The following is a 27,033-nucleotide window of genomic DNA, read 5'->3' as shown; positions in this document are numbered from 1 at the left end:
ATAAAATATTTCTTTATCTTAAGAAATTTGTCCTTTCTTTTTATCTATTTCACCAAATTTACCTTATTTTTTTAGTTTTAGCTGTTGTCTCACATTCTTTTTTAAATTTTTATCCACATATTTCTCTCACTTCTCATAAATAATTACTTTTACCTATTTTTCTTAATTTGTTTATCAATAGCAAATAAAGTAAATTTGATGGGACATAGAGTAACTCGAAACGATATAACTTAGTCATCCTTCCTTACTAATAGCTAATTGACTGATACTGATGGTGTCAGCAATTAGATTTCAAACATAAAAGACGTTTGTCTTAGAAAGATTTCAAATGAAATTTAGTATATATAACTCTCAAAAGCTACAACAATGAAGACACTAATGTCTACTGTTATCATTATAGAAAATCGCCTAATTAGTTCTTTGTCGAATGCATTACAAAAACCACTCAACCGATTACATAAGCAATCGACTCAAAGATTAACTTCATTTTCGACATGATCCCAGTCAATAGACTTGTCGTCAAAATGGTACTGAGGATGATGAAGCCTACTTCGTGACAATCTACCCATCACGGCAAGACCTGTGAAAGAACACAGATTAGCTAAGTCTAGTTCACAATCCAATAGCATCACAAAAAGCGGACAAAGAAAAATAAACATATACACTTCAAAGGTAAAGTCATACAGACTCGTAAATTAAGCATCATCCTCGATCCTTGACTGCAAGCCCATAGGCCATAGAAGCATGGAGCGTAAATTGAAAGATATGGATCTGAACTATGAACGTTTCGTCCCAAAAAAAAAAGACAAGAAACATAAACTAAGAACATGTTGCCCCAACTTATTACAGCTAATTTAAGAATAGTTCAGTTTAGTGTTGATAAGTTGGTGAGAACATGCTAAAATCGAAGCTAAACTACCCAAATTTGGGATTGAAAAGCCAAATGGAAGGTCTTCATAAGGGTCATTATGAAATGAACGTAATCTAGCTTGAGACGGATTACAAGCAGAAAATGTCGTCATCACTTATCAAATGGGTAACAGAGTCACCAACACTGTCACATGATTCACTAACCATTTCAGGGTAATTTTGAGTGAATCGCGAATCTAAAAAAGCGAATTAACTGGCGAATCACGTTACACTAGTCACTGGGCAAAGTCTAGTTAAAAAGTGGAAACAAAATCAAAAGGGCCATCAAAGTTAAAAGTTGATTCAGTTGCACCAAGTCATCAAATGAGCTCGAGTGATGCTAAAAGCATAAAATTTATTAGTGAAAAGACGATCTGCTGCAAAAGAAAATATCTCTAGTTCTAAGCAGTCTAATATAAAAAAGCGATTTTTTTTTTACCTTCAACCACTTTATATAGAGAAGACCACCACCTATCTTTAGGAACTTCGTATTGTTCGAGAGTTTCCTCAATAGCTTTATCATGCTTTCCTTCCAAAACACCCTGCAGCGTGATAACTGCATCCTTTGTCTTCTTTAGAATATTATCCTCGTCTTCAATCTCTAACCGCTGAAGGTCATTCTGTGATGACGTTAAGGTCACTGCAAGCGCAAACTGAGCTGCAGCAGCCCATCGGGAAGATGCCAGCCATCTTCTTTGCCCATCTAGTCTATCATCGTCAGCAGTTGATTTATGTTCCCCTTCAACTCCAAGTACGAGGCTACGCAAATACTGAGCATTTGCAACTCCGGTACTTTGAACCATCTTAGAGAATGCACTTTCATTATTTAGCAGAAGTTTCTCTGGGGTATCATATTCTACTACCTGTGAAACAACGTAACGTTAAACCAATAGGCGACAAGTTTCAATAATAAACAATTAAGCATTTGACAAGGAAACCCGATTAGGGCACTAAAATACCAAAAACTCGTATTACTCTATAATAATTGCAAGTTGCATCTAAATATAATTTAATTAAAAATCAACCTTGTACTTGACAATAAATTTTTAGGATTGTCAGAATTTTGGGGCCTGGGCAATAGCCCGCTTTGCCCTTGCCGATTACTGGCCATGTCAAGTAAACAAGAGAATAGAACTTGTACGCAGATGGACCAGAATGGATGCCAATAATTGAATGTAGGAAGATTTACCTTCCCAGCATCGAGGAGGAGGATGCGATCACAGTCAATAATAGTGTTGAGCCGATGTGCGATAATCAGCATTGTACATGATTTAAACTCTTCTCGTATTGTTTTCTGAATTAGAGCATCAGTTCTAACATCAACGGCAGCAGTTGCTTCATCAAGAACCAGGATCTTGGACCTTCGTAACAAAGCTCGAGCAAGACTCAGGAGTTGTCGCTGACCAACGCTGAAGTTTTCCCCAGCTTCAGATACCTTAAAAACAGAGGCATTGATCAAGAAGAAACACGCTATAGGTTAAAAAGATTCAACAATGAACTACTTTACTTCTGTGTATGATGTACAAGGAAGAATATTTGTATCTTTGAACAATATTTAATGTATTTTGCATAGGATATTTGAGCAATATGTAGTAAATAGCATAAGGTAACTTAATACTTGCATAATTTACACCGGATGACACAACATACCTCGGCATCCAGACCCAAAGGATTCCTCCTGATGACTTCCTTCAAATGGGCTCTCTCTAAAGCTTCCCAGTGGTCAGCATCATTATGTTCATTAAAAGGATCAAGATTAAATCGTACAGATCCTGTTGACGGCAGAAAAGAATATATTCACATTAAACTTTCTTAACCAGAGAGCACAAATATACAGTGCAAAAACATTTGAACTATTGAAATAATTCCAGATAGGGTGTATAGGACCCCAAGACATTCCTAGGTCTAAATTGGATATTTTGAGTTCAAGGACAAAAGATATGACAAGTTTCAGATTTGAGCTTAAATGCGGTCCTCTTTGACATTCTTCCCTTCGGTCTTATTTGCAAACGAACAACTCAAAGGATCACCACCACAAATATGTGTTGAGAAATTCAAAGGCAATTAGCTACAACTACAAGTCAACAACTCGAATAGCACCAAAAAGTTGTTCAACCAATTTTATGCCTTCACCATGACAAAGCTCTCGAACAATAACAAAACCTCCTTCCATTTTAGCAACATTGCATTTTAACTTTAATCGCAATTGCCTAAATAGGAAAGGCTGAAGGGAATAATTCATACATGGCCAGTGTTCCAATCCAACCATAGTGTAAAAATATGGTCAATCGCAATCACGGTAACAGAAAGTTGAATGCGGTAACGAGAGTGATGCTACCGTAAGTTCGTAACGCCTAAATATCGGCCGAATCATAAGATATACGGCCCAAAACACGATTTTGAAAAGCTTTACAATGTGGCCGATGCAATGCGATGCGGCCTTGTTTTTACTCTAAGCATCCAACTATGAATTATTTTGAATAATCCAAAATTTTAGAGGGTGTCCTCAAATGAACCCTAATAACAGAAAACTGGTTGACATGGTTCATTTTTGTTACGTAATGTGAATTATGCCGTCTTATTTATATGTGAAGTTGTAGATGATTTTTACTATAAAAAGTCGACCGAAAAAAGCATATTTGTTTTTGCAATGCCTCACTTAGGTATGAACCACTTAATGACAATGGAAGGTTGTACTTTAACGACCCATTTGGTACACAGTGTTAAAATCTATACGTTTGTATAGGAGTATTATTTTTAGGTTGGATATGTTGGCCTTCGGATGATAATCTCAAGAATAGCATGGAAGTGTCAACAGAAATAGATGTTACCAATTACCATCAAGAGAAACTGCAAAACTGACCAAGACTAAATGAAGCATACCTGAAAACAAAACAGGTGCTTGCGGGATGATTCCGAGAACTTTGCGCAGATCAGTGAGTCCAAATTTGGCAATATCACAGTCATCAATTAAAATTATCCCGCGTTCGAGTTCTACAATACGGAATAATGCATTAAGCATGCTTGATTTCCCTGCTCCAGTTCGCCCAACAATTCCAACCTTGTCACTAGGGGGTACTGTAAAGGAGACACCATGGAGGACAGGAGGAAGTTCAGGTCGGTAACGTAATACCACATCCTGAAACTTGATAGAACCTGATGACGGCCAACCAGGAGGAGGGCGATTGCTTTCAATGACTGGAGGTGCCTCAGAAGGCAAATCAATATAAGTTCCAACCCGTTCAACTGAATTGAAATTATTTTCTGCAAGACTTGCAAGCCTTAGCACACCAGTCAACAGCCCAGTGATATTTAAAGCATAACTAAGCAGCAAACCCATTGTAGAGGCAAACGCCTCCTGGTTCTCTGCATTCCCATTCTGCATAACAGCAAAAGTTGCTGTAAGCCATATCATGAGGCCTCCTAGTGTTTCTAAACGGATAGCAAGCCAGCGGTTTCCACTCATGTTCACAAGGGTGAATCTGATATTGTTGTCCATAGACTTTCCATTGATGTTGGCCATTCGATCATATGCTTTGTAGGCACGGATAGTTGATAGCCCATTCAATGCTTCTCCAAACTGTGCATAAACAGGAGATCGGCTGATTGAATCCAACCGTTTAACCTCCCGTGCAGTGCTCTGCACAACACAATAACATTACTTCTCAATAAATTTTTTAATAAGGGTAGATTAATCAGTGGAAGACTTGATTGCAAAGATCCCAAATGCCAGACGTACCTGATAATATAAATAGGCGCCATAAAACACGACCAGAAGAGGCATGATGGCCCACAGGGACATGGTGCTCACAATTCCAATCAAGACAAAAGTTGAAAGAAGCTGTGACACTTGATTCAGAAACATATTTCCAAATACAGCAACATTTCGATCTATGTCACCAAGATCCTTTGCAAATCTATTGATCACCCGTCCAAGAGGATTGGTTTGAAAAAAAACCATCGGAGCTCTTAAAATAGACTTAAGCATGGCATCGTGGAGTCGCTTAGCCGCATAAAGACTTGATGTGATCAACCAGTAGGAATTAAACAATGTAACCAGAACCTGAAACAGGAAAATGCATCACAGATAACATATTACTGTCACCCATAAGTATCCATCCATTCAAAGACAACCAAAATTCCACCTTTCAGTTTTTTTAATTGGAACAGAAGTCCCTAGGGACTTTTGAAAGACACTTCAACAAGAAATGACCAAATATAAGGGAACTTTTAAGTCAAACAATAATAACAGTTACCTGACCGAATGATAGAATAGCATAAACTAGGTTGTAAGTTCCTGGTCCATATTTGTTGGTTCCACTTTGATCTGTCCAAGCACTCAACCATGTGCTACTTGAAACACGTAGAACTTCTGTAATGACGTAGCACATAAGAAGTACGATAACCACCCATGTCCCTCCAAGTGCATTTTTGTATCTGCATTCACGAGATGTGAAGACATAAAATTACTGATAAATTCAAAAGTCAATCATACATCATAAAACACATTGCATTGCCCCAATCCTACAAAATTGGTTTGCACTTGGGCAGGGTAAGGGGAGTTCGGATGTGTAGTGCAAAACTCAAGCTCAAAATCCTTTATAACACGGTCACATTGTGGTAATGCAACCTATAATATGCATCCTTACCCCGTAATAAGGAGACATTTTCCTATGGACTTTGAAAATTTTATGACCACAACAATTCATATAGAACGGAAAAGGTTGAACCTTATTTACCAGAGTCACAATATTTTTATCTACCACTTGTTCACTCCTATAGCCTCACTAACAAAATTGATTTTTTTTTCACTTACTATGTCATCATCATCATAATTATTTCTCCACATATTTTGCAATTGCTTCCATCATATATGACATGTAGGAAAACAGATGAACTTCAATCTTTTTCATTACAACAAAAGTTAAGCCTCAGAGGGGTTCAATTTCTGATGCCTGTTTCTTCAAATATGCTTAAAGATATGATCCAATAAGCAGTTTTTCAAGCTTTTATCTTCGCAAAATTTGAAAACTTGATTATTTAAGTGAACGAGTATACAATAGCAACTCCAACAGGACTATGATCTAGTAGAAGATTACATGCTAATAAATTAAAGACTCAGTACTCAGTATGCTTTTACTCATTTCAAACTAGAAGCCAGGACCGATAGAAGGAATGGAAGCATAGACCAGTCCTGAACTCTCTTATCCAAACTGAGGATATGTTGTATGTGCAGTAAGTTTGAACCCGTAACTCTTAATTAAGCAAGGATGACATTATATACCCAAACTATATGAGAAATTACCGTGAATAATTCAAACTTTTACTCACCAACTTTTGATTAACCAAGAATAATATCAACTTAGGGGATGTTTACCTAAAATAATATCAACTTTTGTTTATAGTAGATTATTTAACTTAAAAAACAAAGGTAAATTAATGGTTAAATATAAGTTGGTATAATTATAGGAAAAACATGTCCCAAAGTTGGTATTATTCATGGTTAATCAAAACTTGGTATACTGTAGGGAACTTAGCAAAAGTTTGTATTATTCACGGTAATTTTTCCAACTATATGCGGCCATTTTTGTGCCTTCAAGATGAAACACGCAAATAAAATAGCAGATAACAAGTATTTTTATTCCTATACACCAGAAAACAGACGTAACCAATAGTGTTATGTGATATTTCTAGAAAATTTCACAATACCTCATTAAGACATTCAAGCTCACAACACCTGTCTCTCGTTCTTCTTGCTTGATCAGAACAGACTTTGATTCTTTAGGCTTTTGTGTATCAGTTGAACCTATTGGTTTGTCAACGATGCTTCCATTTGCTCCAGCTTCTGGAACCTTTTCATCCTTGTTTTCAACATCATGCGTCTCATCTGCATATTCTTCCATTTTCCCAGCATTTTCCATCAATTTTTGGAACATCAATCCTTCCTCAGACAATTCCTCAAAAGTACCCTCTTCTTTTATAACACCATCATGAACTAGAATGATTCTATCAACCTGTGATAGAAAATGCAACTGATTGGTAACGAGTACCCTCGTTTTTCCTTTTAGCTCTTCCTTGATACATTTTTCAAAAACCTACAGGTGGATCCAAATAACACAAGTCAACTAAAATTATTGTACCAAGAAAAGGAATGAACTGTTAACAATAATACAAACATCCAATTCCTCGTTCCACTCCTCTCTTCAGAATTGAATACACTTTATCTGATCAAGTTGTAACAAAGTTATAAGAAGGGAGTGCCTATTTGAAGCTTAGATGCTAGAACCAAAACTCGACGTACTATTACCAATTATGGTGATGGCAGACAATTAATAAATCATTAATTTGACCAATTGAAAAAGATCCAACAGAAATGGAATCCCAAACAAATCGGTTAAATAGAAGAATCGTAGGCAGCCAATAATTACCTGTCGGCCCACATGAGCATCTAAAGCGCTCAAAGGATCATCAAAGATGAAAACATCTGAATTGGAATAAACAGCACGAGCCATTGATACTCTTTGCTTTTGTCCACCACTTATGTTCACTCCTCTTTCACCAATCTCAGTAAGATCACCACCCTGGTTGAGAAAGTAAATGAATGGAGCCACAAATTTCAACTCAACAAGAACTTGCATAAATTGACAATGACATAGACAACGATAAGCAGCCAGAGGCAACTCCTAATGATTACTATTGAACTTACTGGAAGTAATTCCAGGTCATGCTTCAAGGCTGTAACATCTAATGCCCTCTCATATTTTGCTGGTTCAAATTCTGATCCAAACAGAATGTTATCGCGCACCTGAAAGCACATATATTTTAAAAGGAAATTAAAAATGAACTCAATGGTATTTAATACTTCCTCTGTTTCGGAAAGAATAAGCATTTTCCCTTTTGAAAAGTGCTACTTAAGAGCTCCATTTCTTTTTATGGATACTTTTTAGAGGTATAATGGATAAACTTTCCCATGTTCACACACTGTCATCATTCCTTATTTTGTGTTCCAAACAAAAAGGTGCACTTAAAAAGGAAGTATTTAACCAAGAATGATTAATAATATAGCGTATCAAGCAAAACTAGAGGATGCCCTACAACTGGACAGAATCCCTGCTGTTGTAGGCTATGTTACTCGGACTCTTCATTTTACTTCACGTACCCGTGTCCAATCCTTGATCCTCCGACATTGGTATGGCACTTAGACACTTCATTTTAGGCGTAAAATTGAATATTTAGACGTATCCTACACTTGGACACGTACTAGTATCCAACCTCAGTTACCGAGTCCAAGTAACATAGGTTGTAGGCTTGTACCTTGTAGTGATAAGTGTTGAAAATAGACAACAACAAAAAAATGACGAACTCACAGTTGCATTGAATATCCAAGAAACTTGTGGCACATAAGCAACTGTCCCTCTAATGACTGCACTTGTATCCGAAGACATTGAAGAAAGTTCCCCAAGCATTGCAGAAATTAGTGATGTCTTACCCTCTCCAGTACCACCTACGATCGCAACTAAGCTTCCAACAGGTATATCTAAATTTACATTGGCTAGGGTGGGCTTCTCTGCCTGAAGAAACAAATCCAAACATTGGACACTGTTAAAGGAGTGAGAACCACCAAAATCCATATTTGTTCAAAGGCCAAACAAAATATGTTTAGGAATGTGGGAATATATGAACAGAAAATAATTACTAGACATACAAAATCATGGAAACTAAATCACTAAGAAAATCAGCATACAAGAATGGATGGTAACATAATTGATACACTACGACCTGTTAATAAAAAAAGTGCAAGGCTCATCAAACACATTGTGTAGCACATGTAAATCCTTAGGAGCATAAAGTTTAAAACTAGTAGTGCAAATTCAAATATATCCTGAATTACAAGTAGGAACAAGAAAATCAAGTGCTAATATCCAGCTAATTAAATTCAGTTAAATTTAGTCTAATTGTCAAAAAAAATTGAATTTGGTTTAACTAAATACAGGATAATATCCCAGATTTCAGAAGTGGACATGTTCAAGAAAACAATACTTCTATTGTAGTCAGATCAAACAGCACAGTGAAAAATGATGGGTGCTTCTAAAACCATTTTTAGACGTCACTGTTGCAGAAACCAAAAATTTCAGAACATCAATAGTTCTACATAAACTTTGCTTGTAACGTTATTTAGTATGACTGAACGTATAATTCACATGAGAATTAACATTATATGAGAACATGAGAACTAAATCTCAACATGTCTACCATTTAAATTATAATCTAACATGATTACTAATGAACCAAGAAACACTTTTCATTTGAAAAGACATTAGTTCTCAAGTTCTTTCTCTCACACGCACACGCAAACAAACACACACACATGCATGAACATATATATGTTTTGACAGAATAAATGTGAGAAACCTTTGAATCCCAAGAGAAGGTCCCATTCCTTATCGTGATAGCTGGCTTCCCAGGTTCAAGAGGTGGATTTGGGCGAAGTACTCTCTCCTCAGCAAGCAATAGTTCTTCCAAACGCTTCAGAGATACATTTGCATTTACAACCTGTCACCACAAAGCAATACAGATCTGGTCAAATCAACCAAAAAGTTTGTGGTAAGAAACTATACAGAAATAAAGAAACCGACGTATAGTGCAAAAGTAGCCGTGTAATGGGCAGTCACTGCAATATTCTTTTGCAGTTTAATATCTCAAGAAAGCACAAGCATATAGAGCAAAAAGTATCAACGGTTTAGAGGCAAGGAATTATATTTGGAATTACACGCATACTATCTCTTCCATAGCAAAATCATATACAAATATCAATGGATTATACCATTATGGTCTCAATGGAGGGTAAGAACGGTAAGAACAACTTTTTAAAATTTAGAAGGGTAACATAAAAGCACTGTTGTAGCACCAGATTGAGTACCAAATTCTCTAATCATTGACATCCCTAGTAAACTATTCTAACTGAAGTTTAAGCATGCCGAATAAACCAACAAAGTGCAACCCACGATAATTTCAAACAAGAAAAGCTTCACGACAGGAATAAAGAGGAACTAGATAATAAAGGCGTAATGTTTGTTGCACACTGCATAAGAGAAACGTTAACATAACAACAATACAAGGGACAGCAATAAGAAAATAATAGCAGCAAGGAAAACATCATGATGTGAATGCATGGAAACACCAGAATATAATCATGACTGCATGGAAACAGCATTTATGAAGAGGAGAAAGAGAGTCGAAGAACTGTCGCATACTTGTGTTATGACGTTTGGAAGCATAAAAAGTGGAAACCGCAGAACTGCAAATAAAGAAAGTGATGTGAATGCCCTTGCTGGCGTCAAATCACCTCCAAGAAGTGAGAATATTGCAAAAGAGACCACAGTCACCATAACAGGTATACTATTCAGTATAAAACTGTTCAGCTGCAAATGTAAAGACAAAGATGTCAAATCTAACAATAGAAAAAAGGAATAAATCAAGCCAAACAAATAGGATTATATATACGTAGTGAGTACATATTTCAAAAATTCTTTTTGTCTTCTTTGACTGCACCATGTTCCCTTTTAAGAATGTACCAGATCTTGCAACATATCCTTATTTGGTATCTTTCTTTCCGTCAAATGACAACATTTCTCATTTGGGGACCATCTTGGTGCTATTTTTTTTGTCTTTCCTATCCTAAAAATCCCTCTACTCACATAAGGAGACGAGTCAACATGAACTCCCCTCATTATTTATTTTATGTGCCCAATAGGTCGACATATACTCTCCTTAATTATTTTATGAGCCCAAAAAATGGTGTCATTAAAGAAGAGCAGAGGAACCATGCATAGTCACCAATCCTCAGCTTACAAACATAACACCTATTTAAGACCTTAAAATGAGGTTTCAAATTTCATTTATAGATGAGTAAGACACCACATTGTAGCAACCAAAGATGACGACACTGATAATACAGTGCACAGAGAATGTCATCTACACACAAACCATCAGCATTAAGGATGCAATATCTTCCACCTCCAATTCTAGCATTCAGTGGTAAGATTGTCCTCATATAAATTAAATGGGTTGGTCTTTTCTGCTATGCAGGGTTATATAGGTTTCCTTTGGTATAATTTGCAAAGCCTTCCCAAGATCGTCTTAGCATATCAACCAACTTATTCAGTTCTGTATTGGCTACAACTTTATGGAAGATTTAATTTAGTTCTAGTACGACACGATTTCACTGATAACAAGATTATCATAGTACCATTGCATCATAAAAAGTAGACTGACACCACATGGAAAAAGAAAATTATGGTATGCTTCTAGAATATTTTCAGTGCACGCAATCAACAAATTTACTCATATTCCCACTACCTATTCACATGGGACATCATACACACTCTAATAACATGGGATATGAAGTAGATTATTAATTTAAACAGTTCTTTTCACTAAAACATACCGCTGCTAGCATCTGCGCTTTGCGAAACCATGACAGCTCTTCCCCTCGTATGCTTTGGACCTTTCCTTGGAAACTAGTCTCCCATGCATAGCATCTGTTCATATAACAAACTTTTATCAACTCTCACAAGTCCCACGAAGAAGTTAGGGGCACAAGCATTTTTATTTGATATACATACTTCACGGTATCCATGGCTGCCAATATTTCATTCATAAGGCCAATTCTCTTGTCAGTACGTTGTAAGCCCTCTTTGGTCAACTTCTGCATCTTGCTGATTATTGATGTCTAGCAAAGATGTGCAATAACAGTCATCATATTGTTTGAATATATAATATACAAAATTTTTGCAAGAGTAAAACAAGCATTAATGAAAAAAATCTGTATCTTGAATTCTTGATCCCTCACAAACCTAAATTCCCCAACCACTGCTATTCCCCTCCTTTTCTCTCACATTATTCCAACAAGAGAAAATTGAAGAATTATATGTAGGGATGGTCATGGGTTTGACCCTATCAACCCGCCCCTAATTTCAGGGTCTAGGTTCAATTTTCAAGCCCTGAAGGTCCGGGTCCCGGTCTAGGTCTACCAAAAATTGATAGGTTTGTGTCCGCGTCTGGTTGGACCCGACCCATGCGCATCCCTAATTATATGATCTTGCTTTTGAGTCAATTATTAGAAATAGCAAAGAAGCACCAAAAGCATTATAAGGGTCTGTTCTCCCCAACTTAATTCCACTTTAATATCGCACAATACATGTTCGTTTGGAAAACCAATGCCATTCGATTTGTAAGTATTACAATGGTATTATGACTAAAATGTTACAATAATAACAAGTCCTTTAGACTGTAGCCTAGAAAGACACTAATCTTGGAATGGAAGATATCATTTTTTATAACACAATAAGTGGAATACCACTAATATATACTACTAGAAAACTCAATCACCCTTGGAAGTAACACATTTTCTAGCATTCATCCAACTTTACCAATAAGCTAGGTCAATACAATACTTAAAGAACTAATCTAATTGGAATGAAAAGAAATTATTTGACTTCAAGTTTATAACATTTCAAAGTAAAAATAAATACAAAACACAAGAACCCCCACAATCTTTTTCTAAGCCTTCAAGAACAATCATAATTTACTACTGGTATACAACAAATGGCTTTATGGTTTACCTGTATAGGGAACAAAAGAACTAGCATTAAAGCACCAACAATAGAAGCCACCCCAAGCTCCCGATAAAGAAGAACCATGGCAATAACGATGCGAAATGGAGCTGACCACACTGTATGAAGTGACTGGCAAGTTTGCTGCAGTAACAAATAATCACGTCGGATCCAATACTTTTGATGGCAAAATGAGGGGAGGTGAAATAAGCCTTAAGAAAGGTGCTCCATTACAGGTCAAAAATTGTGTCATATGTATGTTTATAGAAGGATAATCATACAATCAAAGCTTCCAGAATCAGCTAAATGGAGCAGAGAAGGCACCATATGTATTATAATATGAAGATCTGGGTTCTCAAAGATCATGACTTATGACTCAGTAAGTCAACATAGAGCAATTGAAATTGTTAAAAATTAGAAATAACATGCCTGGAGGGATTCAGCATCAGTTGTCATCATATTGGTTATTTTCCCAGATGCAAAATTTTTGCGACTCTCATGGGTTAGTCTTAAAGATTTGCGAAAAACAGAAGCAACCTGCAGGAAAATTGACAAGCAGAAAGAGAGATATGAAAATTGCATACACTAAAAAAAATCTGCAATTTATACTGAACTTAAAATTTAGAATGCATAAAGATCAACCCTACAGGATAATGGTCACTTTTCTTTCTTGCTCAAACTGGGTTTCTCACCTTAGATTGATAAAGAGCATTCATGTCTCCTTGGGTTTGTGGACAGATATAACTGATTAATTACACTTTGCCACCAAGGACACATGGTGCCACTTTTGTGAAATCCTCCAGTTTCTAGTTTCTACACATTACCTCTTTCATAAAACTCAATAAAAGGAGTTTTGATAAAATGTTTCACACTTTTTGATATCTAGAAGCAATTGCACAAATAAAATTAAAGCAATATGTCAGCAAGATACCATTTGGCCTAGTTCCCTGAAGTGTTTCTCAAATAGAGAAACAAATTTTGGGCCAAACAAGTAGTATTTGAGAAGTAAAAACACGTATGTAAACAGCCTACAAAAGCTTCTAGTAGTTAAAGAGGAGAAGCTACAAATCCAAGCTTCTAAAAAGAGTTTCTCAGGGATCTTTTTTAGCCATTTAACGAATCATTTTTGGCCAAAATTACACTCTTGCTTTTAGAAAAGACCACATATGTCCCTTTAAATAAATTTGTATTCTCCACTCATTGAGATGACAATCTTCACCATCAATTTTAGTTCGGAGCTCTACAACTACCGATCTACCATTAGCTCTTTTCCACCCATCAAAGAAGACAAACCAAGAATTTATAACCCACAATTGGAACATCTAAGTTTTATAGATCTCAAGTTTTTCTTCTAAAACCTTAAAGTGGAATAGGATGATAACGGTGATGGGAAAACCAAGAATCAATGACCCAAAATTTGAACATCTCGCTTGAACATATTGTAATCGACACATTCAGTGCCAAGACAGCGCTTGTAGACACACCATACGATGCAAAATTGACCATCTAATATTTAGGAGTCTACATGTGATTGAAGAGTTCAAACATTTGTGCTTCTTCAAAGCCAACTTTTTTAGCTGCCATAGCTTGTTGTAAATGGAAATTAGCAGCAAGAGGTGGTTCCATCACCACTTCTTCTATTGTTGCGGCTAGCTATTATCAACTTATGGCTTAGTTTTAGTACTTGATGGTTCTAGCATTTTTTTCCCATTGTTTTTAATTTGAATTGAAACATGCCCTAGCTTCTCTTAACAATATTTTTTACAAATTCAAGATGAAAGTACAAATCAAATTTAATTACAACTGCATAATTCTTCAGATACACAAAGACCTCAATGCAAAATAGTTATACTCATGAGTTTTCAGTTGGCAAGGGAATTTCAAACTACGGCCACTTTACAAGAAAGCAACCATGTTCAGGATTGATCACTGCCCTCATTGGTTGCTACAACATTTAAAAAAGAAAAAAATAGAAAGAAAGATTTGCTATGGGTTTTCAGTTTACTTAATGAGCATGATTTGAACAACTCACTGATCAAATAAGAAATGTTTTGTCTTTTCAAGAAAAGCAACAAGAATTAGCTTTTATATATGAGTGAAAAAGCGTTATATTGAGTGCAAAAACAAGACCACTGTCACCTATATGCCATATGTATTCGACTGATAAAATTTTGGCATGAGTCAAGATCTGGACAGCTAGGTATCTTTCATATAAAAGGGTGGTGTTGGTCGTACTGCCAAATATTGGCTGACATAATGAGATTTCCCTTGAACAAACCTAAAAAACAGTCAATTACACCTTTAAGATGTCGGTTTGGTACATAAATCTCTAGGGCTCGGCCGATACGATATGATGCAACCTTGTTTTGGCACTATGTTTATATGAGATCTTATGAGCATTACCAGAATTAAAGCAAACCAGATACTCATGTTCGCCTAAACACAAGTTGGCACCACACCGTAGCTAGAAAAAATCAACTAAGATACCAGAAAAGGGGAAGTGACTGTGCTACTAGTATACTACTGCACATAAGTTGCAGTGCTTTAATATGGATTGGAAGTAGACATTGAATTTTCCATAAAATTAATTTAAAAAACAGAACACAACAATGCCAATGACTTCATCCCAATAATATGGAAGTAAGACTAAGAAAATGTGATGTTTAAAAAATGAAGAATGGAATCAATCTCATATAAAATTCAAATACATGACAGAAAAATAAAACACAAAAGGAACAATAAAACAAACTTACCAGTGTTGATCGTAGGCGGTACCCAACACGCATAACATTCTGAAAATATTGTGCTTCACACAATACCCCCAAAACCTAGATAATAAATAACCAGAAAGCAAAAACATTAGGATAACTTAAAGAAACCAAAAACAGAACTCTACTTAACAATTTAGTATATAAGCAATAATGGCAAAAAGATGAAACAAAATCAAAAATCCCAAATCCTAAGCCCCAATTTCAAACAACATGGGGTCGGCTACATAAACCCCAAAAAATAAGCATTTAAAACAAATGGCTCATTACATCATGTGCACTTGTTATTTACAAGAAGTATCAAACCTCAATTGGATACAGCCATTTTGTTATCACTAACAAGTAACAAGGGTAATGTTGCATACATCACAGTTCAAACCCCATACCTCGTCTAAGTCGGAGCTACTTTATGGCATTGAGGTAATGTAATGTTAATGTAAGCTACAAATAAAAAAAACCAGTTCCAATGATCATCTACATATATTCTCCCTCATCTCCATTGATTCTTGTCTACACAGGGAATTAAGTAAAGTGAAGAGTCCAAGCAATAACAATAATAACATCTAAATTTAGGGTTGTAACAAAAGAGATGAGTAGAGTAAGGCACTCATTTAATAAGTCCTAAAGACGCGATTGTAATCTTATGAGTCGAACCTTGAAGGTTAATGAAGAAAACTTTATTACCATCTTTGTCTCCTCAATTATAGGTCATTATCAATTGCTTTAGTTCCACAAAAATCAATTATGTTGTTTCATCCTATCATAACCTTTACTTGCAAAGACAAGCCAAAAGTGGTAGAGTTAGATAGGAAGCCCAAAATTTGAGTCTAAGCTTCCCCAAATTTTAGCAAATTTAATACACCACGTCCACTCATGTCCAACACACATATGACATGAATAAAAGATGAATTGTGGAATAGTGGAGAACAGAGATTCAAGTAGAAAGCACCAAAGTGCCCAGGATATATAATCCTATTTAGGCAGCCATGACATGATTCAACTAAAGCACAAATAACCAAAAAATTTGTACATTAAGCAATGATATAGCAACAATCATCAGAAAACCCATAGGATGATAAAAGTAACCAATCATACCACTCCAACAAAGATTGAAAAGGCATAGATGTAACCTATCCAAGCAGGATCCCCTTGTTGCATCGACTGCAAAAATTACACACCATATAAGTGTAGAATTGAATATTGCAAATACTACACATCATAAATATTTATTCAATTGGAATTGATTATTACAAAGTATTCAGACCAAATGTAATAACATAAGGCAGTTCCAACCATAGTGCAAAAATAAGGTCGCATCATAAACAACTGACCGTACTATAAAGGTTTTTGAATTTACTGTGACTGAAAGGCAACATTGACCATAAAATCATCAACATTGGCCTGCTTTGCGATCAGCACCGCGACCGTGACCGAAATTGTATTTTTGCACTATGGTTCCAACCAATGCTATTGGGTTTCCTCAAGTTTTCTCTTTTTGCACCTTTTTTCTTTCTTTTGATTATAAGTTGCTACATATGTTTACATAAGTATGTATTCGAGTGGATGGACGTGGGTGCATTCACATATAAAAAATGCTACTTGTGTTAGCTTATCTAAATATTTTAGAGAATAGTTTCAATCTCATAAAAAGTCATCATCATCCGGCAAAACATAAGAACATTATAATATTACGACCACTTTTAGAGGAATAAAGGTTGTGTACTTCAAATAATAATCCTATAGCTCTTTGAAATAGGCTCTTAATAGTTGGTAGGTTTGCCAATTTGCCTTATAATTTAGTTTTCTCATATATTTTATGAAAATTGTTATTGTCAAATATTATATATTTTAGTTGAGCGATAAGAATTCTAGAAATGATTAATTGAGTATTAACGCAACTGACCAACATCTACTCGGGTTAACCAAGGTTTTTAAAGGATGAAAACTTGAAAGAGAAGAAATAAACACGAGCAAACACCTTTTTGAAATTTATCATATGTGGAACGTAAGTAATTGTCCTTTCAACGAAATGCATTTCTTTTAAAAAAAAAATTAAAAAAATTAAAAAAAAAAATAAATTTGGCAAACCTCCCTCTTAAAGAGGACAACAATAATTTCTTAACCAACAAATTAATCCCTAGAATAGCATGCAGTTCCTAACCAACAAGACAAATGCTCAACTTGATGAAACATTGCAAAATCTACAAGGGAAAATCAAGAGAAACTTAAAAACATAGATGAATGTTCTTCCTTTTTTCCCTCCTTTCTCTATTGGCATCATGGCAGGGAAAAAGAAATCACCTTGAGGAGGCTGTTGAGTAAGAGTGGACCAACAAATTGTGAAAGATCATTCCCAATCTGCAAGTCAAAACATTGGATGTTAAATGCACAAAAGATGTGTCATCAGAAACCTAAAGAGCTACATATAAGCCACAATAAAGAGATGAAATGGAGTTTCTATCAAAACAGTGTTTAAGTGCTACAGTGCAATAGATCATATGTCCTATTTGTTTATTGATATTAAATAGTCGAAATGTTAACTCAATTAGTGGAAAATTGTGATGAAAAACACATGTTTGAGATAAGAGGCTCCTTACCACGGTAATGGCATAACACATTTCATATAAGTCAACACTAAAACGTATTACCATTACCACCATTTAATACCAATTATTGAATGTGCAGTTATAGTTACATGGATTGAACTTTATCAGCTAGTGGAAAAATGAATGCATGTCGGGGGAAAACTTACGAAAACTTTAAATCCCACCAACTAAATATCCAATGCCACCCAAAAAATAAAATATGTGAAAATAAAAACAAAAATTCAATACAAAGGATAGAACTTAGAACTTGAGCTCCTCACGAAGTAATAAATTATCATAACCTATTAATTGTAATATGTCGTCATGTCGACTATCTAGTTACTATTGTTAAAAGATTCCTGGAGTGCCAAATACAAGAAATAATACATTCTGTATAGTTTAAGAATAATTAAAATAATTAAAATACAAAAATTAATACTCAATAAATGATCTAGCATAGCAAGTAAAAATATTAGCACCTTCCAGAATCCTCCCCACCAGAACCTACAAATGGAACGAAAAAATGGATCAATGGATTGTCAAATCTAGTAAATACAAACTTAAGCATTAAATTTGAGCAGCCAAAATCTTTTAGACCAAAAAATTATCAGAAGTATACAACCAATTCTTAGAAGCAAAAATTTGACAACTCTAAAGATTTAGCACAATAGAAAAATTTAGAAAAGGCAATGGAACATGAGTAGCTAAAGAAAAAATATAGAAGTATATATGAGTTAGCATTGAATAAAAGACGGTGCTCATTTACCTTCCTCCAAGACTTTTATTTAAAGCTCTCAGAAGCCAAGGTTTTTGTCTTTGAGATTCTTCAACCCAACATCTCTGAAAACTAAAATTCCAAATAAGTCGTAATAAGAATCCTCCATACAATATAAAGAAATAGAGATAAGTGTGGACAATTAGATTTACTTGCTAATCAATGTTTCCGTCTGATCCCATGTGTCTAGCTTCCATACATCTTTCTCTGTTAATGGCCTTCTATAACCAAGTTCCATGAGGGGGTTCATCCATGAAAAAACAATTTCTGTCAACAACACAAACCAAAGGAAAAAACTAGTTAATAACAAAACAATTAGGTTACTAAAACACGTACTTCCATTGTTTCTTTTTGATTGTCCTCTTTGAGAATAAAAGACGATTTGGGTAATTGATTAGTCGTGTGATATCCAACTAGTCCTCCAACTAGCAACCCCTCTGCTCTACACCAACCTTAATTTTAAAAAGCGTGAGGCGCACCGAAGCGCGAAGGTCCTTAAAGCCTAGGCGTTAAACGCATGGCGAAGGCGCAATCATTTTGTAGGCAAGGGAGCACGATCTATTAAGGGGTGTTCTAATTGATGTTCCTACAACGAATCTTTCTATTTTTATCATATAATTTTGGTCATATTTAACCATGATTATTACATGATCTGGACAAGATTGTTCTTAGGTTTTTTCAAAAACCCCGATTTACCCATTGGATTTCTTCCCATCACATTTATATTGCCAAAATTATTAGTGCTCTCCGTGTATTCCACACTAACAATTAAAATCCAATATAAAATATTTCCACTATTTACCTTAATATTATTTTTATTTCAAAGATTTTACATTTCTTAAGCCACGCGAAAGTTCTTATTGGAACATAAAATAGGAACAGAGGGAGCATATAATACTTCAAACAACATGACATTCATATTTACCAACAAGCATGAAAAGCATGAAAACATTCATTATTATTGTGATAAATACTGCTTCATTTAGGATGAGAATATGAAGAATAGTGTGATACTCCCTGTCTCACACACCAAGATACACTCCAATAGAACAAAGAAAAACACAATATGTATGACCACACAGCTTCGAGTGCTATGTAAACTCCCAAAAAACTTCGAGTGTTGTGTAAACTCCTTTATTTCTGAATTCCTATTCAAAATACAAGACAAGACTTTGCAATGATAAGGTGTCCCTATATAAAGACACAAAAGCCTAAGACACTTGAACCCAAATAACAAAAATAACAGCAAGAAATAAAAAACACAAAATAACCAAAAATATTCATTTCTAAATATTTTCCCTACCTCATCCCAACTAACATATCACCTACTCTCTTCTTTTCCCCCTTCTCTAATATGTTTTGATTATCTCGGGTGCTTTAGAAGTTAAAAATACCCAAAGTTATTTTCTTCTTCTTCTTCACCTGCTTTACGAAACTCTTTTATTGGAAACAATTGTTTCTCTAACTTCATATTCATGTAAAAAAAAATTCTAGTTTTTTTTTTTTTTTTCAAACAAATAAGCTTAACTTAATTACCCAACACAAAGAGGAGGCGCAATGAGTGCACAAGGCGTAAAACGCATCGAGGTGCACCAAGGCACACGCCCCTTGTAGTTGGCTTTGCCTCACCTAGCCGAGGCATTTTCAATCGAGCCTATGTTCGAGGCACACATGGCGTAATGCGAGGCGCGCTTTTAAAACTAAAACACCACCACTGTGAATCTCAACCACAAGGACCATCATCACTGACAACTACCATAATTAACCTCAACCGCAAAGACAACACCAACACTTGACAACCACCATCATTAACCTCTATCAAATTCACCATTGACATCTTAGGACATTGCCACCACCACCATCCCTATAACCAAGCCATCATATAAGTTACCACCTAAATACGGATACAAAACAACAAACCCAAAGCCTTAAGCCTTAAACCCAACATATGCGGTCGACTTATTGAGCTAAAATAAATTAACGTGAGACATCGATAGCAAAGATTATACTTAATACTAATCTATAACCGAGAAAATCAATTCCAATGATCATTTGCATATATTTCCCAACACCAATTATTCCTATCTATATAGCCATATGCTTGTTCAATCCCAATATTTCATGTCATTTGTCTATCTTTTTATCAAAGTCATTAGTTACCCCTTCCACATCTAAACTCCTTAGAAACTTAATCTTCCACGTTTATAAATGGTGTATTGTCATGTTTTCTTTACACATGATCAAACCAGTGTAACTTCATCACTCCCTTTACCACATCAACGTTCCATTACCACAATCGCGACCGCAACCGTATATTTTTACTATGGTAGAAAGAGTAATTAAGTAATAAACTTCAAGAGGATGACATATATAGAACTCAATGTTTCTAAAAAAAATTGTCAAGACAAAAGTACAAGGGAAAGAACATACTGGAAAATATGTTAACATGCCTCTCTGGGCAGATTAGCTCGCCGCCAGGAAGTTCCTCATACTCATTGTCTTCGATTTGTTCATGCCTTATGGGTGTATATCCCGGGTAAGAATCCAAGCTAGGAAGGTAGACAAATAAAAGAACTCCGAATAGTCCCTAAACCAAAGAAAAACAATATCTCAATTATCAATCCCATCTTTTAGACAAGGAGAAAATAAATCATGTCAAAACACTTTGCTTGTGAACTTGTAATTCTCAGTAGCATGCATCATGACCAAAGCAAGTTCCACTTGAGGTGGAATATTAGCTGAATGTCGGTCCTCAGCAAATCTTTTTTTAAGCAAAAAAAAAGTAGATTTGAAACAAAAGTTGTTTCAATCATGATCAATTAATTCAATAATTTAGTATATTGTAAGATCTTTATAATGTTAAGATAATCTATTTTCATCAAATATAATGTTTCGAATTTCAATCTTTACCAAGGAATCACAATATCTAGTACATTGACCTTGGTATTGGATTCCAACAGACCGAGTGCAAATTAATCATCAAATAGCTGATACTTAATAAAAGCAAACTATAAAGCCTAGGTTTACAAGACTTGGAGGCCTCCTTATACACCAAATGAGCATGTTTATCAAGAAAAGGAAAAAATCCATATTATATTATAGAAACTCTAAGAGTGTGGCAACTATAGATGATAAAAACTATTGAGACTTTAGGAGTATGGAAATTATGGAAACATTAAGTCATGCATCTATTGGGAGAAAGTATTTCTAGGATCCAAATTAATAGCATACATCTCATTTGTAATATCTTCCTTACTGTAGATACTAAGACTATTTTAAGAATGACATTTTGGTTCCAACCTGATGGTACACATAGATAATGGAAAATAAGGATAAAATACTTTTTTTTGCGAGAAAAAATACATTTAGTAAATTACATATCCTCATTTCATGTTTGGCATTTAGATTCAAAAAAAAACTTTGGTTTCTACAACATTTCCAAAAATGGTTACTTGTCACAAGAGCACCTTTACCACTCTCAAAAAAGAGTGCAAAACAATAAATTATTGTTTTTCTTCATGATGAGTAAGTTCGCATACTTTCTTATTGGTTGAAACCGAAAATAATTAGCATTTTGTTATAACAATCAACCATCTTTGTGTCATCAAACATCTACTCATTACATACATAAACATTCTTGTATTATTTTATCTTCTCCCCTTCCTTTAGAAAAGGAAGACCAAGCATTGCCTCCGTAATTATAGTAAATGTTCTATCGAGCACCAACCTTTAAAGAATTGACTTTATAAAAAGATACAAGATGGACTCATCTTGGTGGTAACAAAATGTAGTAACTCTGCATCTCCAATTATCTACATTAGTATTTCGTCATTGTGTATTAGTTTAAGGCCATAGATATATTGTCAAAAGTTTGCCTGAAGTTAAATTAGTAGCATAATTATCCATTAACGTGATTCCATTTAGTCGTTCCCACTTAGGCTTCCATTTTGGGTTTCGATCTTCGGGTGGTCCAATGTACAAAACTTGAGCTAAATTAGTAGCATAACAACATTCATTAACCTTACCCTTGTGATAACAAAGAGATAGTTTCCAATTGACTCTTGATAGAAAAATGCATTTGCAACTTCACATAAACAAGGAGTGCACATAATAAAATGAGTCATTTTATTATAATCTGAAACCAAAGAACTATAAATCTTTGACTCCATTGACGATGGACAAAAATTAAATTACTAGCATACATGATACATCCAAAGTTGGATGAGCAGTATATAAAACCAGACACATGCAAGTTAAGACATCAAATATTACTTCAGATTTCAGAAAAGCAGAGTCAGCCTAGTTGTTTCAGGTAACTTTTAAAAGACTCAAGTAACTAACTCCAACAAGATTCAACAAATAAACCATTTTGTTATGCCTAATCGCAAGAAGAAAATAAACATGATGAAGGATGTTAAACGGAACAATGAAAAAAACAACTAACCTGGACGATAACCTCACTAAGGTAGAGATACAACACTGATCTGCAACAACAGAACCCAATTTACAAATGTAAACCAAACAAATATTTATCCAGTCATTGCATGTCAATATTATATCTGGATCAATTAAACTTTCTGCTTACACAAAAGCTTCAGAGTTCAGACTTTATTTATAAATTTATACAAATAATCTATCTTTATGCCATAAATTTATAAGCTACAGATAAAAATGTATGCAAACAATCCTAGCTTTTATAATTTCTGATTGATTTACACTTCGAAGCAACTTCATTTTCCTTCATTAAAAGAGCTTTATTCTATTCTTCCACCTAAAACAAGCCATTCTATATTAACTTTATGAAAACCCTAACAAAAAATCTTACAAAAAATACTTACCATTAGAGGCAAACAAAGAGATATACAGACAGAATCAAAAAGAAAAGTGGAAGATGTAGAAAGCAACACAAAAGGTAAACAAACTCGGACGATTAAAATAGAGAATGAAGAAAGCAACATATATATATGTGTCACGAATCTAATGGGAAAATGAATTAGAGTGGAAAACTCAACATTCCATCGATACTCAATTTAAGTACAATGTCAATAATAGCATTAAAATATTAGAACCAACCTATCATAGTGCTCCTTCACAGAGAAAACAAGATTGAGCATGACAGCATCTCCAACCAAAGCATAAATAACACCAAATCGGACAAACCATCGAAATTCTCGAACATAAACTTTAGTTTCTATGGCAATCATGGCAAGCACTGAGAACCACGCAAGAACCTCAACGACTAACGAGAGAACCTGAAGCAAAAGAAAATAAGTGTAACTAATTGCAAATTTCATTTATACATATGTGCCATGGAGGTGGAAGAAAATAAGAAGCAAGACTATCAATATGTAAGATTGACCTCAAATTATTAATTCATAGAGACAATTCTTAGAAGAAATAAACAAGCTCTAAGCACTAAAAAGAGGTGCACACCTCGTAAGGTGCAAGACCGGCCTGTCCATCCAAATTAAGCACGGAAACACCCATGATTAACCTAAACAAAGGCTCAGCAGCAGCATAACCAGCCAAACAAACCAAAAAGTAATTATAGTAATTGGACCTCAAACAGAATTTTTGAGCTTTGAGATTCTTGTGGGTAATCCAAATCCGATATAGACAAAGCCCCATCATAACCAAATGGGAAAAACAAATCACAACGGTGTCGGTTGCACAGGGTGTAAAAGCCCCAAGAGCATTCTGCACTGCTGTTGCCCAAACACCATTGACCACTGGCTGGCAATACCATTCCAATGGCTTAAAAGCCATTATTGATCAACTTTCTTCTCTCACTGGAACTGAAACAATAGTTTGTAACTAAAATTAAGCTACACCCCTTTTCACCTGCATCAAAATCAGACCCAGTATAAGAACCGATTTGAATCAGTCAATCAAATCAAAAACATTGATTTACACCAAGAAACAAGAAATCAGATATGGCAAACAGTAAACCAAATGAAGGAAAATCACACAATAGTAGCAAAATTAGTGTACAAACATAGCTTTTTCAATGATTTTTTGCATAACCAAAGAACAAAAACCCATGAATCAAAAAAACAAACAAAAATATTGACAAATTGAATCGGAAAGATTGGTGCAATAATGAATAAGTACCATAACAAAGAAAACCCAGAAAGTAGAATCGGAAATACATACATGAAAAGATACTATGAACCCATGAAACGAACACAAATGCTTACTTCATGTTGACCACACAATTACATATTTAAACCATGAAAATAAATTTTGAATAAAAATATTATTATTATTAAATAATAATAATAATTATAATAATAATAATAATAATATCTTATGCCAATGAGAGATGGAGATTGATGGGCATCTTAAAAAGTTGATCCAACTTTGTCAAAATAATGAATAGTAAAGAGAAAAGCTATACTGGTACTGATTACAGATTACTGATTGAAAATTAAAAAAAGAAGATTCAACCAAACTAGCAGGCAACTTTGATCCTCTGAGCCAAAGGATCCAAACTTTTCATCACTCGTGTGAAGAAGCCCATTCTCTATGACTTACGACAAACGAGTCAAGAATGATAAATATCCCCACATCTTCAAATTTTTTGATATTGAAAATTGTACTCTTCCTGTTCTACTACTACTAATTCACCAGTAAGTGTTATTTGGAGTCTATTCCCAGATTAATGCTAAAAAACAGATTAATTCCCACTTTGCATTTTTTGGGAAATTATTTCCCACAATACCGTCCACGTGGAAAATTTATTTTTTTTTTTATTTTTTCAGACAAAACCGCCACTTGAGATGGCGGTTTGCCTTAAGCACAAAAACGCCACATGAAGTGGCGGTTTGGTGAAGGCAAACCGCCATCTCAGGTGGCGGTTTGGTCCAGGTAAACCGCCACTTCATGTGGCGGTTTGCTTGTGGCCTGATTTTTTTTTTATTTTTTTTTTCTTTCATTTTAAAATATTGAACGCAACATGCATTAAAGTAGTTCAATACCATCAATTCCATAATAATCAATTACGAACCAACTTGTTCTAAAAAAAATAAATATGAAAATAATACAAAGATATATTACAATTATGGAAACTCATACAAGAAGTTCAAGTCATATAAGAATATACAAAGTTTGTTAAACTACAACCCCCGGCCCCTTTTGTTTTGCCCACCGGTGGATGATGATGGTGTGAACTCGTCAACCTCCGCAATGACATTAAGAGCAGGAGCTCGTCGTTGACTAGCACGTTGATATGTAATAATCCTTTGCGGAGGCGATGGATGTGGAGGAGGAGTGTTGATGGAAGACGGGGGAACGAACGGCGACATAGTAGCGGATGTCGATGGCGATCTGGAAGACCGACCTCGAGTAGATGAACGCTGGTGGCCTCTTGTGGACCGAGAACTGGATCCTCCGGAAGAGCTACCTCGATGGGCTGAACTCCTTGGAGAAGGAGTGTGGAATGCGTCATCTACCTCGCCAATGACGGGTGGAGTCGGTATGAGGTACTCATAACCCGCCTGACTCAATGCATCGGTCAACGACGCGTTAATGGAGCCTAAGGTCTGAGAACATAGCCGATACCCCACGTCAACTGGCGATGTAGCGGCCCCTTGAATCGTGTCATTACATTGTATGAGCACCGATCGGATGCGCTCAGCCTGTTTGTTATCATTATATTGTTAAAAGAGTTACTTAAAACTATTACTATTTGTTATGAGTGTTGAAAGAAAACGTACCAGAAACGTAGATGTCGGATGGTAATGTGATCCTGGCTGTGCAAATGCGGTGTTCGTTAGGCGTAATATCGAGATGCGCCTGTACCAACTCATGTACATAGCAGAGCTATGACCTGTGAAGTTATCTCCTCCAACCAATGTAGATGCTCGGTCGTTCCACGCATCTACATGCGATCTATGTCGTACGAGGTAGTTCTTGTCCCCAGTCCTCCGATCGATCGCATGTAGTTGAGGTTGGGTGTCACAGGCTTGCGGGATTACTTGCTCCAAACCGAATTGACGCATGACACGATCCGGTAGATGTAGCTCGACAATGTCAAAGCAAATAAGAGGACAACGCGATCTCCAAATCTCGTGGCCCGATGTACATATGTGCAGTAAAGCTTCCATCTTAGCCGCTGTGTAAGGCTGCCATGTCATCTGTAATAGAAATCAATATGCTTAGTAATGTATACAATTTATTCATAACTAATACAAATAGTAAATGTTACTAACCTGCTCGTCCCGTTGTCGATCTAGTGCGTCCCTGTAGTAGACGAGAGTATGTGGGGAGTGGGATCTCGAAAGATATACACGAAGCCAGCTGCAAACAAATAAACATTGATTAACATTTTCATCTATCATAAAATAGTGAAATTATGAATTTGAATAGTTAATTGAGTGTTG

The 27,033-nt window shown here is 35.4% G+C and overlaps 2 protein-coding genes across 5 annotated transcripts; both read right to left on the bottom strand.

Annotated features, from left to right (window-relative positions):
* Positions 1–289: 289 nt before the first annotated feature.
* LOC130815165 (ABC transporter C family member 2-like) lies at positions 290–25,298 on the bottom strand. 4 transcript variants are annotated; one of them, XM_057681540.1, is made up of 28 exons: positions 25,050–25,298; positions 24,086–24,493; positions 23,726–23,904; positions 23,097–23,136; positions 21,083–21,239; positions 18,805–18,919; positions 18,644–18,724; positions 18,357–18,381; positions 17,594–17,650; positions 16,388–16,453; positions 15,278–15,352; positions 12,954–13,061; positions 12,534–12,668; positions 11,535–11,641; positions 11,357–11,450; positions 10,164–10,331; positions 9,322–9,462; positions 8,277–8,480; positions 7,616–7,714; positions 7,338–7,490; positions 6,619–7,004; positions 5,166–5,346; positions 4,649–4,972; positions 3,793–4,549; positions 2,560–2,681; positions 2,099–2,344; positions 1,349–1,772; positions 290–580 (listed from the first exon to the last, which is right to left on the bottom strand). In XM_057681540.1, exons 2-28 carry the CDS (start codon positions 24,416–24,418, stop codon positions 471–473), a joined length of 4,887 nt encoding a protein of 1,628 aa, XP_057537523.1. In that variant the 5' UTR covers positions 24,419–24,493; positions 25,050–25,298; the 3' UTR covers positions 290–470. The 4 variants fall into 4 exon arrangements, with proteins under 4 accessions (XP_057537523.1, XP_057537525.1, XP_057537526.1 ...); XM_057681542.1 differs by having other exon boundaries at positions 25,100–25,275; XM_057681543.1 differs by lacking the exon at positions 25,050–25,298 and adding an exon at positions 24,764–25,028.
* On the bottom strand, positions 24,473–26,934 carry LOC130815707 (serine/threonine-protein phosphatase 7 long form homolog). The gene is made up of 5 exons (XM_057682194.1): positions 26,863–26,934; positions 26,368–26,787; positions 25,875–26,289; positions 24,764–24,816; positions 24,473–24,493 (listed from the first exon to the last, which is right to left on the bottom strand). The coding sequence occupies exons 2-5, from the start codon at positions 26,785–26,787 to the stop codon at positions 24,473–24,475; spliced, it is 909 nt and encodes a 302-aa protein (XP_057538177.1). The 5' UTR covers positions 26,863–26,934.
* Between the last annotated feature and the right edge of the window lie 99 nt (positions 26,935–27,033).

This window comes from Amaranthus tricolor, chromosome 6 (genome assembly GCF_026212465.1).
Source record: "Amaranthus tricolor cultivar Red isolate AtriRed21 chromosome 6, ASM2621246v1, whole genome shotgun sequence".
Classification (NCBI taxonomy): domain Eukaryota; kingdom Viridiplantae; phylum Streptophyta; class Magnoliopsida; order Caryophyllales; family Amaranthaceae; genus Amaranthus; species Amaranthus tricolor.
Note: the sequence above shows the minus strand (reverse complement) of the source record. Positions and strands in the feature narration are given on the sequence as shown.